The sequence below is a fragment of the Oreochromis aureus genome, linkage group 20, assembly GCF_013358895.1.
Source record: "Oreochromis aureus strain Israel breed Guangdong linkage group 20, ZZ_aureus, whole genome shotgun sequence".
Classification (NCBI taxonomy): domain Eukaryota; kingdom Metazoa; phylum Chordata; class Actinopteri; order Cichliformes; family Cichlidae; genus Oreochromis; species Oreochromis aureus.
The window spans coordinates 6790186-6804516 of NC_052961.1; the positions used below are offsets into that span (position 1 = coordinate 6790186).

The following is a 14331-nucleotide window of genomic DNA, read 5'->3' on the forward strand; positions in this document are numbered from 1 at the left end:
CATTGTTGTGAGCCATATCGTGGAAAAAATTTAGTGTTAGCTGTATGGTTCACTAACATGGGAGGATGTACACAATAGAAAAGATTCCTGGAAGAAACCCGTCGCTTTATCCGTGAGACATAAACATAGTTAAAACATGCTTGTGACAGTCGCATGGCTGCAAGCATAATGTACTTTTTTGTATCATTGTTGAGTTCTTGGTCAGTGTTGCAATTACAAAAGGTTCAGGCTTCAGGTTGCTGTAAACACTCTGCTGAGACAGTTTTTTATACTTTTGGCTCTGTATGATGTCAGCGAGAGTGGGAATTCCTAGTAAGGCCATCTGAGGCCCAGAAACCCCACCGACCTGCTGTCAAATACGTCTTCATTGGTGTGATTTTGAGGCCTTAAAATTAGTGTTTTCGCCGTTACCGTCTTTGTGTTTGGAAACTGGATGCGGTGAATAAGAGGTTGATCTGACCAACTCATAGGTGAACAATTTGTCAATCACAAGTTGTTGATTCAGTTCATTGTCCTGTTGAATGACCCCGTTTGGGCCACAGTTTATTTGTCAGACAGAGAAGAGCATGGCTGACTCAATGACCGCAAGGTGCTCCGGTTCTGTGTTTGCGCTACTGTGCTGTGCATCATTGCCAAACATCTCCACTCTAAAGTATTGTGATTTACTCAAATGCAGCTTTTCAAACCTAAAGCGTGCTGCCATGCTCTTTTTAGGCTGACGGGGCTTTCTCCTAGCAATACTTCCAAACAAGTCATACTTGTTCGGTCTTTTTCTAATTGTCTTGTCATAAACTTTAAAATGAACACGTTAATTGTGGCCTGTAGGGTCTGAGAAGCAGCTCTTCAGTTTTTTGCAGTTTTGTGTAAATATGGCACTTGGAGTGCGTTTGCTGTGACGTCCACTTCTGGCACGATTGTGGCAACATGTCAACACAAACCTGAATGCTACAGATGAGAAAAACTGCTAGAACTTCTGCTTTCATAGAAGTGCTCACACTCACTGATGATCAGTGAATTTGAAGAGCAGAACCTGGCTTGTAATTGCCCTCTATAGAATCAGTAAGGGGGTAATTAGTTTTTTACAGGACTCCACCGAGTCCTATAAAACCTCTTTTTCACAACTGTGCAAATAACACTGCAGATGCACTTTCAATCCAAGTCTGTGAGCTACTACAATCTGATATAATTACTAAAAAAATTCTCAGAAAGAACTAAATCAAAACATTTTAATTAGAAAGTTGAAAAACGGCAGTAGGTACATAGGACCTCTATTTTTGCTAGGGAACAAACGGCAATAGAGATGATGAAACACAAAGCATGAAGATAACCTACTAAGCGAGGAAACTGCAGTTTTCACAGAAAGATTACAAAAAAAGATGACTGCAAATGATGAACATTTAAAATAAATAAATAATAGAAATACATATTCATTGAATAGTGTAGCCATTTCTCTTATCTATGTTATTATTGCTGGTATATATTACCTTTAAATGTATTATGATTTCAAAACAAACATACGCTGACAACCTTCCTTGGCCGCAAAACAATATCAACATGATCAATAAAATCGTTTATACATTTAAAATCGTGATGCATGAGTTTAGCAATTAAGAGTCACAGACATGAACATTCATTTTTTTTAAAGGCGCTCCATGTTTTTTGTGGGGGGTTTTCTATTTTTTAATACATTATGCGGTGAAATGATGCCAAGAATAGAATGGATGTATTGATACAGTACAGTACGCCATCTGTTGAACCCCTCGTTGATTTTTTCTGACGTACGGGACGAAGCTCCATCTACGAGGATGAGAGAAACGAAAGAGAGGTCACCGAACGACAACTGGGAGTGACAACTTTTTGTGCTGCTCATTAGCTTGGCCATGCGTTTTGTTGTCCTGTACACATGATTTAAAGAGAAGTGTCCACAGTCGAGTCTGATCGTGAAAAAGTGAACAACCTATACGATTTGGGTGGCTTTTGGCTTCACGTTTATTGGAAATCCTGAGGAGATCAATCCATCTTTCCAGTTACAACAGCTGATGAGACGTCGCCATTTTTTTCTTCGTGGATGTCGACAGGGAGCAGTCGTCTTTTCCTCAGCAGCATCTCAGCGCAGCCATCGACCAGGAGACGCGTCCTCCCCGTCGTCCTCCTCCTCCTCCCTTTTCTCCTCCCGTCCTTGGCTGCTTCATCCTTGGCTGCCGCAGGATGACAGACTGTCGTACAGAGAATCGCTCAGAGACTCGGGAGTCTCCAGGACCTGAGGGCGACTTGGGGATAGGGCTTCCTCCGGCCGCTCCCTGAGCAGCTCCAGCCCGGCCTCCCGGCTCATCTCGGGGACGCTGGGTGTGCGCGTCTTTCCCCGGCGGCTCATGCCCGACTGGGCGGGGACCGGCAGGCTGCCTGGATCAACCACCCGGCTGGAGGAGGGGCCGCTGGCCTTCGTGCTCTGAAAGGAAGCAGAAGGGTGGGAAACATTTAAGGTCATGCGCTGTCGTCTTATGCAACGCCTTCAGGTGACACCAAAAGTGGGTTACAGGATTCATCCAACTGTAAATTTTTAATATTCAGCTGATGAATAATTTGTAAAGGGAGAATGTGGCTCTGTGTTTTTTTACATTATGTAAGATGTGAGTGCAGATTTAAAAATGTATCCCTTCTTTTACTGCCTGCAAAGGATTTCAGCCTGTAAGTGACCCAGATAAGTCTTTTTCTCATGCTCTTGCTAAGCACTTTTCATTAAGTACAGAATAATATTCTCGTTAAACACTCATTAACGAAAGCATAATAACCTTCAAAGCTTTCTCTGGTTGTTCTTCCTAAGGACTAGTCTCTAGTCTCTGCATTCTTATTCTTCAGTTTCTTAATCAAAACTGGGATTGGTAGTCTGAGTTTCACTGCAGATGAAAAATTGATCTTTGAGTCGTCTTGATGAGCGGAGGATAAGAGCTTGTGTCCACAGGAAGTTTTTTTTGCACAATTTTCTATAAAAAGCTCAGCGTCAGTGACACATGGAGTCCTCAGCTTTTATCTTTCCCCAGTTTATGCCATCAGTGAAATAGTTTTGGAACGGTGCTACACTTGTTAACGTCACTTCTCTTTCACCAGCTGATCGAAATCAAGGCAGGCTGGGACTTGAAACACCGTCAACTAAGGTTGTCACGATATTCAGGTTGTCATGTTACAAATATGCACTTGACAATACGGTAAAGAATCCAGTGGCAGGACAGTTACAGTTAGACTGCTGTTTATAGCAGGTATTTTAACAGCAAAAGCATTTCTATAAAATGCAAACAGAAATCAGTTTCTCCACAACGCCCTCCCAAAAAAAACAACCCTCAGTATATTAGACTGTTAGTCATACAGGCGCAGTTAAACAGTCATTACTTTGCTGAGTTGTTGTCTCCTCTTGTTGCTCCTCACCTTTTGTGTGCATTCCAAACATTTGGGTAAACAGTAGCTCCTCTGTGAAACTGCTACTGAGCCCTGCACCTTGACTCACAGGAGCCTATTGAGGTTTGTGGATGGTCTGATTGAGTCACTGCAGTTTAGTGCACTGTTTTTTTTTTTTTAGCTCCATGAAATGTATGTGTACAAACTATGGATTGTATACATCTTAAATAGTTATAGCTCAACCAACTCTTTTTTTAACTTATTATTTGCTTTAAGCCACAGTCATGTAGGCTTAGAGACCAGTTATTAGGGGGGAAATGTGTGTGGTGAATAGTTGTGGAGAATTGCAACTATGGTAGCAGAAACAATTCATAGTATCGATAATAATGCTTAATAATATCAGTATATCAATGTAACCTTGTCAGGTCAGTTACCTCTGAGAAACTCCTGGCCACTAAGAAAAAATTACTATTCCCCAACTGGTTGACAAGGGGTTACTGGCTGTCATGTATTGTACTGCCACAGTCATTTGTAGTGTGTATGGAAGACCCCAACTTCTCTGCAAACACTTCTAATTTCTCACTAAGTGGTTGTGAGACTGTGTGACACAAACCAGAAACTTAGTCAAAGCAAAAGCGGCGTCTTTGGTTTCATCCGTAAGGTACAGCTTTTAATTTGAAGGCGAACAGTCTCCCTTTCTTGCTTGCATTGCAGTGATTAGTTAAATACGGTTTGCAGACAAGTCGATGTCTTTCATGAGGATGGGTAACCGCAGCAATCTGCTAGCAACCAAAGCAATCACAAGGTTTTTGTGCAGCACTTCTTTGTGACATTTTTCCTTAGAAAGGGGATCGCCTGTGACTGTGATTGGGGCCTTGTCCGGGATGATACTAAAGTAATAAAGTTATATGAATAAAATAAAGCTCATAATGATGTTTACTGACAGGAAATAAAAGAACAAAAAACTGCTAATGACATATCACATTATTATTGATAATGTGATTTGTTTTTTGCTACAATAATTGTAATGAAATTAGTGAAATTAATTAAATTAATTTCCAAAGCACTTCCAGACCTAAAGGTCAATCGTGATAGAGGATCATGGTTGTTACTGACCAGCCAGTTATTTATGATTTACGAACAGAAGCGTTTTCTTCACATGTTGCTTGAATTGAATGTTGCTTCTAACCCTGCAGAGGTGTTCCAAAAACTGGAACTGATAAAACTGGCAAAAGACTGAAATTTCTTCACCACAGTAAAAACAGGAAGCGATTTCAAACTCCTTTCACGTGCACAGCTGCTCTTAAGGCACTGCAGGTAGAAGCGAGAGCAAAAAGTGTTGATTAATTTGATGGCAGAAGAGATTTCTGCGTCGCCAACCAACCAACAGTATAACCTCTTGATTGATCAGCCAAACAGCAGAAGTGCCGTGCCTAACCTTTCCCGTAAAGTGAAATGTCGTTGTGTTTTCTCCTTTGTTGTTGTCTATGCCCCTCAGGGCCACTGTAGTTCTGTAACCTAGCAACAACAAGTGCTCTGAAAATGAGGTCATGGATGCTTCCACTGCAAAAAAACAAAAAAAAAATGTCGCTGTGGACTCAGAACCAGACTCTTGTGCAGATGTGATGTGCGCACCAAAACAGAAAAATTAGCTCATCGGTCAGGAGTTTTTCTGACTCAGGAAGGGCTTTTTGTTGGTTTCTGTGGATGGTGTTAAACATACAGTAAAGGCGGTGATTCCCCATGACCTTAGCTCTCAGAAATCTTTGCATTCTTCTGTTATTTCTCACCATTAGTTAATGAAATACATCCATTATGCCTGAGTACATCAGCAGCTCTTTTTGTGCCACAAAAGAGTCCTCACCTCAACTTCGTTTGAAGACGATAAAAGGTGCATTTGAATAACAGTAAAACCACAGTATGCCTACCCCTCTGAATGGTGATCCAAAGGATACCGCCTCCTCCTCTTCCTCCTCCACTGCCAGGTACACCTCCGCAGGTCCTGCTGGAGTCTTCAGGTTGGGGAAAGTCCAAGTCTTGGAGCGAGGCGAAAACATGTTCCCTCCATGTGCCTCTTTGTCTGCAGATGGAACAAATAAAGATGAGTTTGTGTTTCTTGTGCCGAGGATTTTCTCCTGTGGGTTATTACCGAAGTGAATTTAAAAGCACAAGTACTTGTCGAAATTCCCAACATGAGGAAGGTTAAAACTGTTTAAGTGTTAGGCTAAAATGGTTACTACAAAAGGGAATAAATGTGTTTTGTAACCATGCTACTGGAGCTTCATGGCTTTGCAGAGAAAAGGTTTGACCCAAAATGAACCAGCTCAACATTTAAGAGAGATATTGGTGGTTTCTGGAGGATATAAGTCGTTCTATTCTTTAATACTGTTTCCTTTATAATTCTATATTCTTAGTGTCCTCTTTATGCTTTTATTTACACTCATACCATCTTAAAATACATGAACTTAGGACTGGGAATGGGCGTAACAGCATTTAAGTAACACTGTCCAACAACCTGACCTCTTCCATCTGTTATTGTTATGTCTAAGTGGGACGGAGTGTTGACACCTTCGCGGATGACGCCGGCTGAGCCTCTTCCCTCTAACACGGACCCATACTGAATGGTGGGAATCAGCTGCTTGTGTGGAGCGTAGCAGTCTTCCTGTGATGTCAGCTCTCTGTCCAGGGTGCGAGCTCGCCGTCCGGCTCTCCCTGGGGAGCCGCCGCCGGAGTGGTGCTCGGCTCCGCCCTTCGTCTTAGACAGGCCCCGTGCAGCTGCACCGCTGCTGCAGTCGGGGAGAGGGAACGTACCGATGCCGCTGTCCAGGGTGTATGTGGAAGCACCGGAGCCTGCGGAGGAAAAACACGGGGGAGGGAGATTCAGCAAATCTGAATTAATGAACTGCTCGCATAATTTAAGAATTTAGAAGAAAAAAAAGAAAAAACTTCACAAAGCAAATGTGTAAATTGGTGGCGTTCTCATTTATTTGATCTTTTACTGCAGCCTCAGAATGAGCTCCCCTTAGGGGTGTGCCCTGTTTGTTCATCTTTGATATGCTAACAAAGGTGTGAGGTAGTTTATTTCCCCTCACTGTTTCAGTCACGCCCTCATGGAGCATTGCTGATTCTCAGTGCCTGAACGTGTGATCATTTACGCAAATAATACCGCAGAAATACTTCAAGTCCTTAAGGAAAAGTGTGTAATTATTATCTACAAAAAACATGCTTAAATTATAAAAAATAAAAGTATTCAGTGAAAAGTACAGATATTAAATGATGGTAGATTAATAAATTATCTGCTGTGGTTTAGAGAGGTACCTATGCTGCAGGGGTATTGAAGTTGATCGTAAAATGATATTTCTAATCGCCATATTTCTTTTTTTATTACTCAGGTTTTCAATGCAATCATCAGCTGCCCTATCCTGTCCTCAGAGAAGGAGAAAGCAACAAACACAGTCCTGTTTACTGTGAATGTGAAGCCTGGATGACACGGAAAGATAAACAAAATTAATTGACCGTTGAAAGGTGCTAGTTCAAATTCTTTTATTTTGAAAGTCTCTGGACGTGCAGGAGACTACTGTGTAAGTCTTCAATATCCTTCAGCTGGTGTAGAGGATCCCCATTCACCTCTAATGGGACAATATTTATAATATTTAAAATGTATAATATCTAATATTATATAAGCTCTAATACTATTGCATAACATCGTGTGTTCAGCAAAGTTTGGTAAAATGTTCCAATCTGAGGAAGGTCTCGTAGGATCACAGTAGCAGTGTTTATTTCCATATTCCATATCATAAAAGCAACATTTTAATATTGCATCCTGTTGGTGTGAAGCTAAGCTAGGCCACTATACACAAAGAAAGTATTTGGTTTTAAAGTAAATGGCAACTTTATCTGGATATTAAAAGTGCAATATTTTCTCTCTAAAATGTATCAGGGTAGATATATGAAAGATTAAGTAGCAGAAATACTCAAAAAAGTTTCACTTTTCATCTGAATATACACATAGTTTATATTGTTATCACTTTTCTTTCTTTTTTGCATTTAATTTACCTACTTCCCTTCCTCTCTGTGAATTTCTTATTAACCTTACTTCCCTGTGACTTCCACATAAGTCTATTTTGATCCTCCACAAAGCCTGCAAACCTTTTTAGACTCCCGGCAGACTTATCTTACCTGCAAAGTGTTGAGAGTGAACTGAATCTGCGAGGTTTTCATCTGATGTGATCTTGCCGATTCTTTCTGATCCCTGCATGAAAGAACAACAGAGGTGCAGAAAGAGCCGTGACTGTGCGGAAATCTTCAAATCTCAATGCAGGAAACAAGTCTAACAAATTAGATGCCAGGTTTAGACTTGAAAGTCGGTTCAGTGTAAACAGATTCGACTTGATGAAAGAGAGCTCTGTTTTTAATGTCCTCCCTCAGGTTTCTTTTAAACTGTGTTAGTCTCTGAACTGCAGATTAATAAGTGAAGAAATACCTTCTCCATGTCGTCGTGACTGGTGGTGTGACTGATGATGTCGCTCTGCTGGGTGAACACCGGCTTTGACGTCTTACAGTCGAACGACAGCCGTCGCTGGGGCACGCTGATCATCTCCTTTCCGTCCACTCTACATTTGGAGTCAGAATCGGCTTTATTGGCCAAGTGTTTGCACACATACAAGGACGTGGGCTCTAGCTGTACATGGTTTACACAGCTTGAATCGCAAGGATTTGTTTTTTTTAAACCACACACAGGCTGATTAAAAAAAATAACGAAGATATCTTTGATTCCTTTATTTAGACATTGAAGATGTTTTACATAAAAAGCGGCATGCATGTGATATTTGGTGTAGGAGAGGAAGAGCTGTCACTGCTGGAAAACGGTGGGAAAGATTCATGATATAACTCAGTGGAAAGTTTCCTGTTTTCTTCCTGCATTAATTATGGATTTTAAAACTTATTTAATTAATGACCGTCATCAGCATGCAGGAGGACACTTGCACTGTCTGTTCTAATAAATCGATTACTTGTGAATTTCATCATTTATTAGGCAGAGGACTGGGCTACTTTTCTTTCATTATTCAAGGTATGTGGTATTAATGAAAGTTAATAAATAAAAGGGACAAGGGGAGCTGGTCAGATTATTACTGATCATCTTTTTTTTGAAAGACTAACATTAAATAAAATCTCCCAGCACTCAGTGCAAGTTGTCGTATTTCAGCAGTTTCTTTTTTTAAAGGATGTTTACAGTGATCTTAATCCCTGGATATATATACATATGCAAAAAGCTGCTCCAGGCTGGTGCTTGTGATAAGTATCCAAATGCTACTTGGCTTCTACAGAAAATTAATTCTTGAGTTGAGACCAACATCTATAATTGATTTTGCATGTACTAAAAGTGGCTTACATCTCTGCCAGGAAGAATGAAGAAGTGTACTTTCTTAAAATATTACATCTCTGATGTCCTTTCTTGAGTCCTCACCTGTTTAGCAGCTGTTGCATGAAGTTGTCAGAGCGCGCTCCCCTGTACATGACCGCCAGCTGTCCCTGAGCTTGATCCATCACCACCTCACACGAGTGACCCCTGCCTGATCTCTCCACATAGGCCCGCTCCTCCTCCAGGGCTCTCCTCAGGCCCTCAGCCTTCTCCATCAGAGTCGAGATGTTCAGACCTTCCACGCCTTCTTTACACCTGGAGGCCATTTTCACAGAGTCTCTGCCGACTGAGGGAATGTTTATCTTCCACTCCTTCTTCTCCTCCTTTGCTTTAGTGCCGTCGGTCTTGCGGCTCAGCGCAGGGAGCTTACTCTTCTTCAGGCCGAACCAGCTCGCGATGCCGTTGGAGGCCTTCTGCTTGACCTCTCCGCCCTGCCCTCCTCTGTCCTGCTCCTGAAGCTTCAGCACGTTCTCCTCGATGCCCTTCATCACCTTCTGCTCAATGGCGGATTGTGGGGTGGGGACCGGCAGCGACGGCTTCTCCACCTCAGACGCCGGAGGTCTCGGAGGAGGAGGCGGGAGGCTGTCTCCGTACATTGGATTCTTTTTCCCTTTCCCACTGATCTTGGTCCTCTCCTCTGACTTGGACGAGTAACGCGGGGCCTCTGTGGACTTGCCCCCTCTGTGGACGGACGGGCCTTGGCAAGGTTTGGACGGTGACTTTGGAGGGATTTTGTTGGGGCTGTTGCTACTGTGAGGAGCGATGCTGGCTTTAACGTTATAGGCCAGATTCAGGGAGCCAGGACACTTGATGTTGTTGCGTAGTACCTGGGGAGCATCTGTGTTGGGTGACGGCAGGCCCATTTTACTCTTCGGTCCCTCTGGCTTGGTCACACAGAGTTCTTGTTTAACCACTGCGGGACCAGAAGATTTTACTGGCTGCTCATAGAGCTGAGATGACCCCGGATACTTCAAACCACCACTGCTACCTTTAGGCTTACCATCCGAAGAGTCTGTGAACTTTGAATGTCTCTGTTCCTCTTTGTGGATCTCTGCCGTCTTGCCTCTTTCTTCTCCGTAGGTACCTTCATTCACCGCATCGGTGGGCCTGAGGCCGCCTTGTAAATCCTCCGAGCTCCTCAGCTTGCCGAGTGCAGCCAGTCTGTCTTTGAAAGCGTGGTGACTCGAGTCGGCCTGAGATCTCGCCGCCCCAGCCGTAGGCCTTTTGGGAATGGACGAGGAGTCACTCCTCCTGGTTGGAGGTGCAGGCGGACCCTGAGTGACCTCAGAGCTCGCTATGTTCACTTCCCTTGTGTGCCCATCCTGCTTCTCTCTGGTTTGTGAGTAGTTAGTTTTGCTCTGAGCTTTGCTGAGGGCAGAGGAGTTGGGTAGGCTGTGATGATTAACCCACACAGGGCTGTCTGAATCCTCTTCATCATCTGATGTAGACTCTGATGTCGATGAGGACGACTGCTTTCGCTGAGGCGTGGGATTCAGGACGCTTTCTGGTAGCGATTTAACGAGCTTCCTCTCACCAGCGTTTGCCTTAGTTTGAGATGGAAGAGTGGTTCTTTTCTCGTGACCCTGGGTTGGTTCCTCCTCTTTAGAGCCGATAGACATGTCACAGACATTTTCATAATGAGGAACCCTCTGAGAAACTTTGGGTGAGGAGGAGGGAGCGCCGATCTTTGAGCCCGCAGTGGGTTTAGGTGCAGACAGGCTGCTATAGCTTATTTCCTTAGCGGGTGGGGAGCAGGTGTCTTCGGGCTGTGGAGGGGAGGTTGGTGCCGAGTGTGTGGCGGGGTACGACTCGGACCGGGCGGGTGGAGGAGGGGGCTGCCTGCACCTCTCAGTGGTGGTGGCTCTGCGTGTGGGAACAGGCGAGTGGTAAACCTCGTAGTTATTGGTGCGGCAGGGGATCCTGGAGTTGCGAGTGAGCTGAGGGCTCAGGCGGACAGAAGAAGTGGGAGCCTGCGATTTCTCCCCCATCGAGGGAATCTTTAAGAACTTGAGCAGTTTGGATGGGGAGTTGATGGCGGCGGCTTTAACATCACTGAGGCAGGAGGGACTGGGGCTGACGGATGCACTGGCTCTTACACAGGAAGCCTCCGGATCTGTGCCGTCTTTCTCAGGGACAGCTGAGGGTTCATCACCAAATGAGAGCGCCAAACCATTGGGAACGCCATCACTTGTATCCAAGTCACAGTGGGCCTCCTGTGCAGAACTAGGCAGATGGGAGGTGGCACAGAAACCAGTGAGCTCTTCAGAGGCACTAGCGTTTAGCTCAGAGTTATCCTGCTCTCCTTCCAGATTCTGACTGGCTGCTTCTGCGATGGATGAGTGGGCGGCGGCACCCGCTGGTTGCTGGTTGGCTTCATTCTTGGTGCTCTGTTTAGACTCTCCCGCTCTGGTCTTACTGTGACATTCACTCATAGCAGCTGCAGGAACTATATGGCTCTGGGTGGCTTTTGAAGGACTACAGACATGGTTGCATGGCTTTGGAGGGCTCTCTGGGCTCCTCTTGCAGTGTAAACAGCAGGTGTTCCCTCCCTCACACTTCACTGCTCCGTCACCATTCACATGCTGGTGTGTGTCTGTGTCCGAGCAGGAGCAGTGGCAGTGTGTGTGGTGGGATTTGCACTGCAGCGGGAGGGGGTCCGCAGAAGCCAAAACAGCCTCTGTGGACATGAGCACCTGGCTGTAGTCGCAGAAAGACAAGCTCGTCGTGGATGGGTGGAACTTCAGGGGGTCCGTCTCCTCCATCTTGCGGAGGACCTCCAGGATGTGTGCTTTCTTCTTGAAGAAGGGAGACAGGGCCTCCATGTTGGCGGCGGGGCCTCGAGGGCCCGGCGAGGCATGTTGTGTGCGGTAGCCGTTTCCCTGTGGACAGACACAGATTACCATCAGTATACAGTTCACCGAGAGAGCCAAACAGATTAATTCATCGGGACCTTTGAGTGCATGCGTACAGGAAAGAGTGCGAGGGAGATTAGAAGTGAAGTCTTTTTTTAAAGCACAATAGTTGAAAGCAAAGCAAATGTCAGAGCGGTTCAAACATCACACGCAGATGGGGATTTTTGTCTGATTCAGAGGCTCTTATGGTTTGTAACAGTCACCTTGGCTTGTGCTTCAGTCTGTGCCGGCTCCACCTGTTTGGCCGAGTCATTGTGCAGCTGTGCATTGTAGTCTGGGAGCGGTCCCGCCTGAACCTGTAACAGGAGATTCATGAGGCAATTATGATGAGACTGTATACGCTACAGGCTATTATATACACAGACGACTAAGAGCTACATTGTCCTGGCATCGGCAGAAACAATTTAGAGCACAGGTGAAAAGAGCCAGCTCCGTACTGGCTCACTGGTGTTTGAAAAAAATGAAAAATCAGCAGCTTCAGCGCTGCACTACCACACACATTCTTAACATATACTGAGACATTATTGGATACCTTGCATTAAAAAACCCCAATAAAATATAATCAATGATTAAATTCCGTTATTAAGCAGTTAAAGTAGTTCAAACGAGCGCCGCCGTGACAGTTTGCAGGCAAACTGCAAACTGACTGAGTCTGCAGTCCTGCCTGTTAAGGCTGGTAGATAAAAGAAAGAAAAGAAATCAAAGTAAAGATATAATTTAAGGACCACACTGAGGAAAGAAGAAAGTGCAGGCAAAGACAAGACGTGTTAGATTGACGAGTGAAAAATTCTAACTTTATTTATTATGGATTTGCAATGTGAGAAGCACTGAGAGGGCGGCAAGTGGGGGATAAATATGGAATAAATGCAAAGACGTGGGCCTTTTCTTGACGATAATGGAGCTAAAAAGCACTCGGCGTGTGGTGTTCAGAGCACTAAAAATATACTCCGCAGCAGTGTCTTTCCAGAAATAATGACCTGGGCTTATAAAAAAATAAACTAAACAATACAAAACTCACTGTGTCTAGTTTTCTAAAGGAACTATTTTCCTTCTACCAAAATAACATCTGCCAACTCTATCGCTGAAGGAAGCGCATTGCTGCTCATTCACCAGCAACAGTGCAACAGGATGTAGGTATCGAGTGCATTTCCCTCAGCTGAGCTGTAATATTAGCTACATGGGTGCTTGTTTTGGTTGGCAAATAGAGATAATAGAAAGAAAAATGAAAGTGTTCACAACAAGGTCTTTTTTGATAAATCAGATCATCATAACAAAAAGCATGCATGCATTTTAAATAAATATATTTTTGTGCTTTGCTAAACCATCAGCAAAGTGCCATTTAGTTCCATTATATTCAAAAGAAAGCAGAAATTAAATCTCCACAACTGGCAAACTCAGAAAAACTTACTGGATAAAATCCAGTCCAACTGATAGCCAATTGGGTTGTTTGCTTTGTGATTTTACTTCACACACCATCAATAGTGACACGAACACAGAACCATAACCTTTTCTACGGTTACACGAGGGACATTTGCTTCACTGCAATCTTCTTTTAAGGTGGACCTTTAATGTTTTCCAGGTCTATATTATTATTATTGGACTCTTACACTTCAAGATAATCGATAAACGAGCCATTTTACCTCCTCTCCCTTTAAGCCAACATTCTCAAACACAAGTTTGAACAATAGGTGGATGTTTAGCCAGAGCTCTGTGCTCGAGATGACCATATCAGGGATAGTATTTCTCACTGACATCATACAGAAAAGAGGAGAAAAAAATGTTTACTTGTTGGAATTACTTGTAGATATAATGACCTCATAATTTTCATGTATAAACAGAATATATGAAATGTATACATGACAGAAAATTAGGAACAGTGATGCATTTTAATACTGCGTGTCCTGACAAATATGTAACAGAGGAAGTATGTATATGGAAACAATGGAGGGTTTCTGTTACAGTCTTTGGTAAAAATGTCTTTTGTTTTCCAACTGATGCAACAATCTGTGCCGCCTGGAAATCCTGTGGCTGTAAAGGTGACTTTAGAGATGGTCCTGCTCCTGTTTACCAGCAGCTCCAAACACAGCAGGCTATGAGTATAGGAGTGGCTGAAGAAAAAAAGATTTTCTTTAGTGTTCTGCAAGTTCTGTACTGACTGGGAATCTGACGCTTTCATACTAGTGGACTGCAGAGATGGCTCTGCACACAGACTCGTGCCTCTAGCTCATTTAATTTGCAATATGCACACCAGCAGAAACAGAACCATCAGTGCACTTACAGCCTGCCGGCTAAGCTTTGTGCAGCCTGCAGCAGAAATAAAGTGCAGCAACAGAGATCTCATAAACTCGGTTATTTCTAGTTACATATTCTTTATTTTTTTGTCCAAAACTGAGTTAGTTACCTGGTAGTGAGCGGTGGGGTGGTTGGGTAGTTTCTGCTGAAAAAGCTCACACAGCGCTCGGTTCTGTCTCTCCAGGTCAAACACCAACATTTTCAGCTTGATGCACTCCTCCCTCAGATCCTGTTCACAGACACACGGAGCAGTTAGACATGATGGACGGAGCTGAGTCTATAATCCAAGATAAATACAACTTAAACACAAAT

The 14331-nt window shown here is 43.8% G+C and overlaps 1 protein-coding gene across 4 annotated transcripts in view; it reads right to left on the bottom strand.

Moving 5' to 3' along the window:
* Positions 1-1212: 1212 nt before the first annotated feature.
* Positions 1213-14331, bottom strand: part of nckap5l (NCK-associated protein 5-like) — a 57474-nt gene continuing 44355 nt past the window's right edge. For all 4 annotated transcript variants that reach the window (XM_031725714.2, XM_039603870.1, XM_039603869.1 and 1 more), the window contains 8 exons: positions 14129-14248; positions 11931-12023; positions 8861-11694; positions 7877-8006; positions 7573-7645; positions 5962-6243; positions 5322-5473; positions 1213-2449 (listed from right to left, as the gene is read on the bottom strand). In XM_031725714.2, the coding sequence (XP_031581574.1) occupies positions 2189-2449; positions 5322-5473; positions 5962-6243; positions 7573-7645; positions 7877-8006; positions 8861-11694; positions 11931-12023; positions 14129-14248 (3945 nt within the window). In that variant the 3' untranslated portion in view covers positions 1213-2188. The remainder of the gene's footprint in view (positions 2450-5321; positions 5474-5961; positions 6244-7572; positions 7646-7876; positions 8007-8860; positions 11695-11930; positions 12024-14128; positions 14249-14331) is intronic.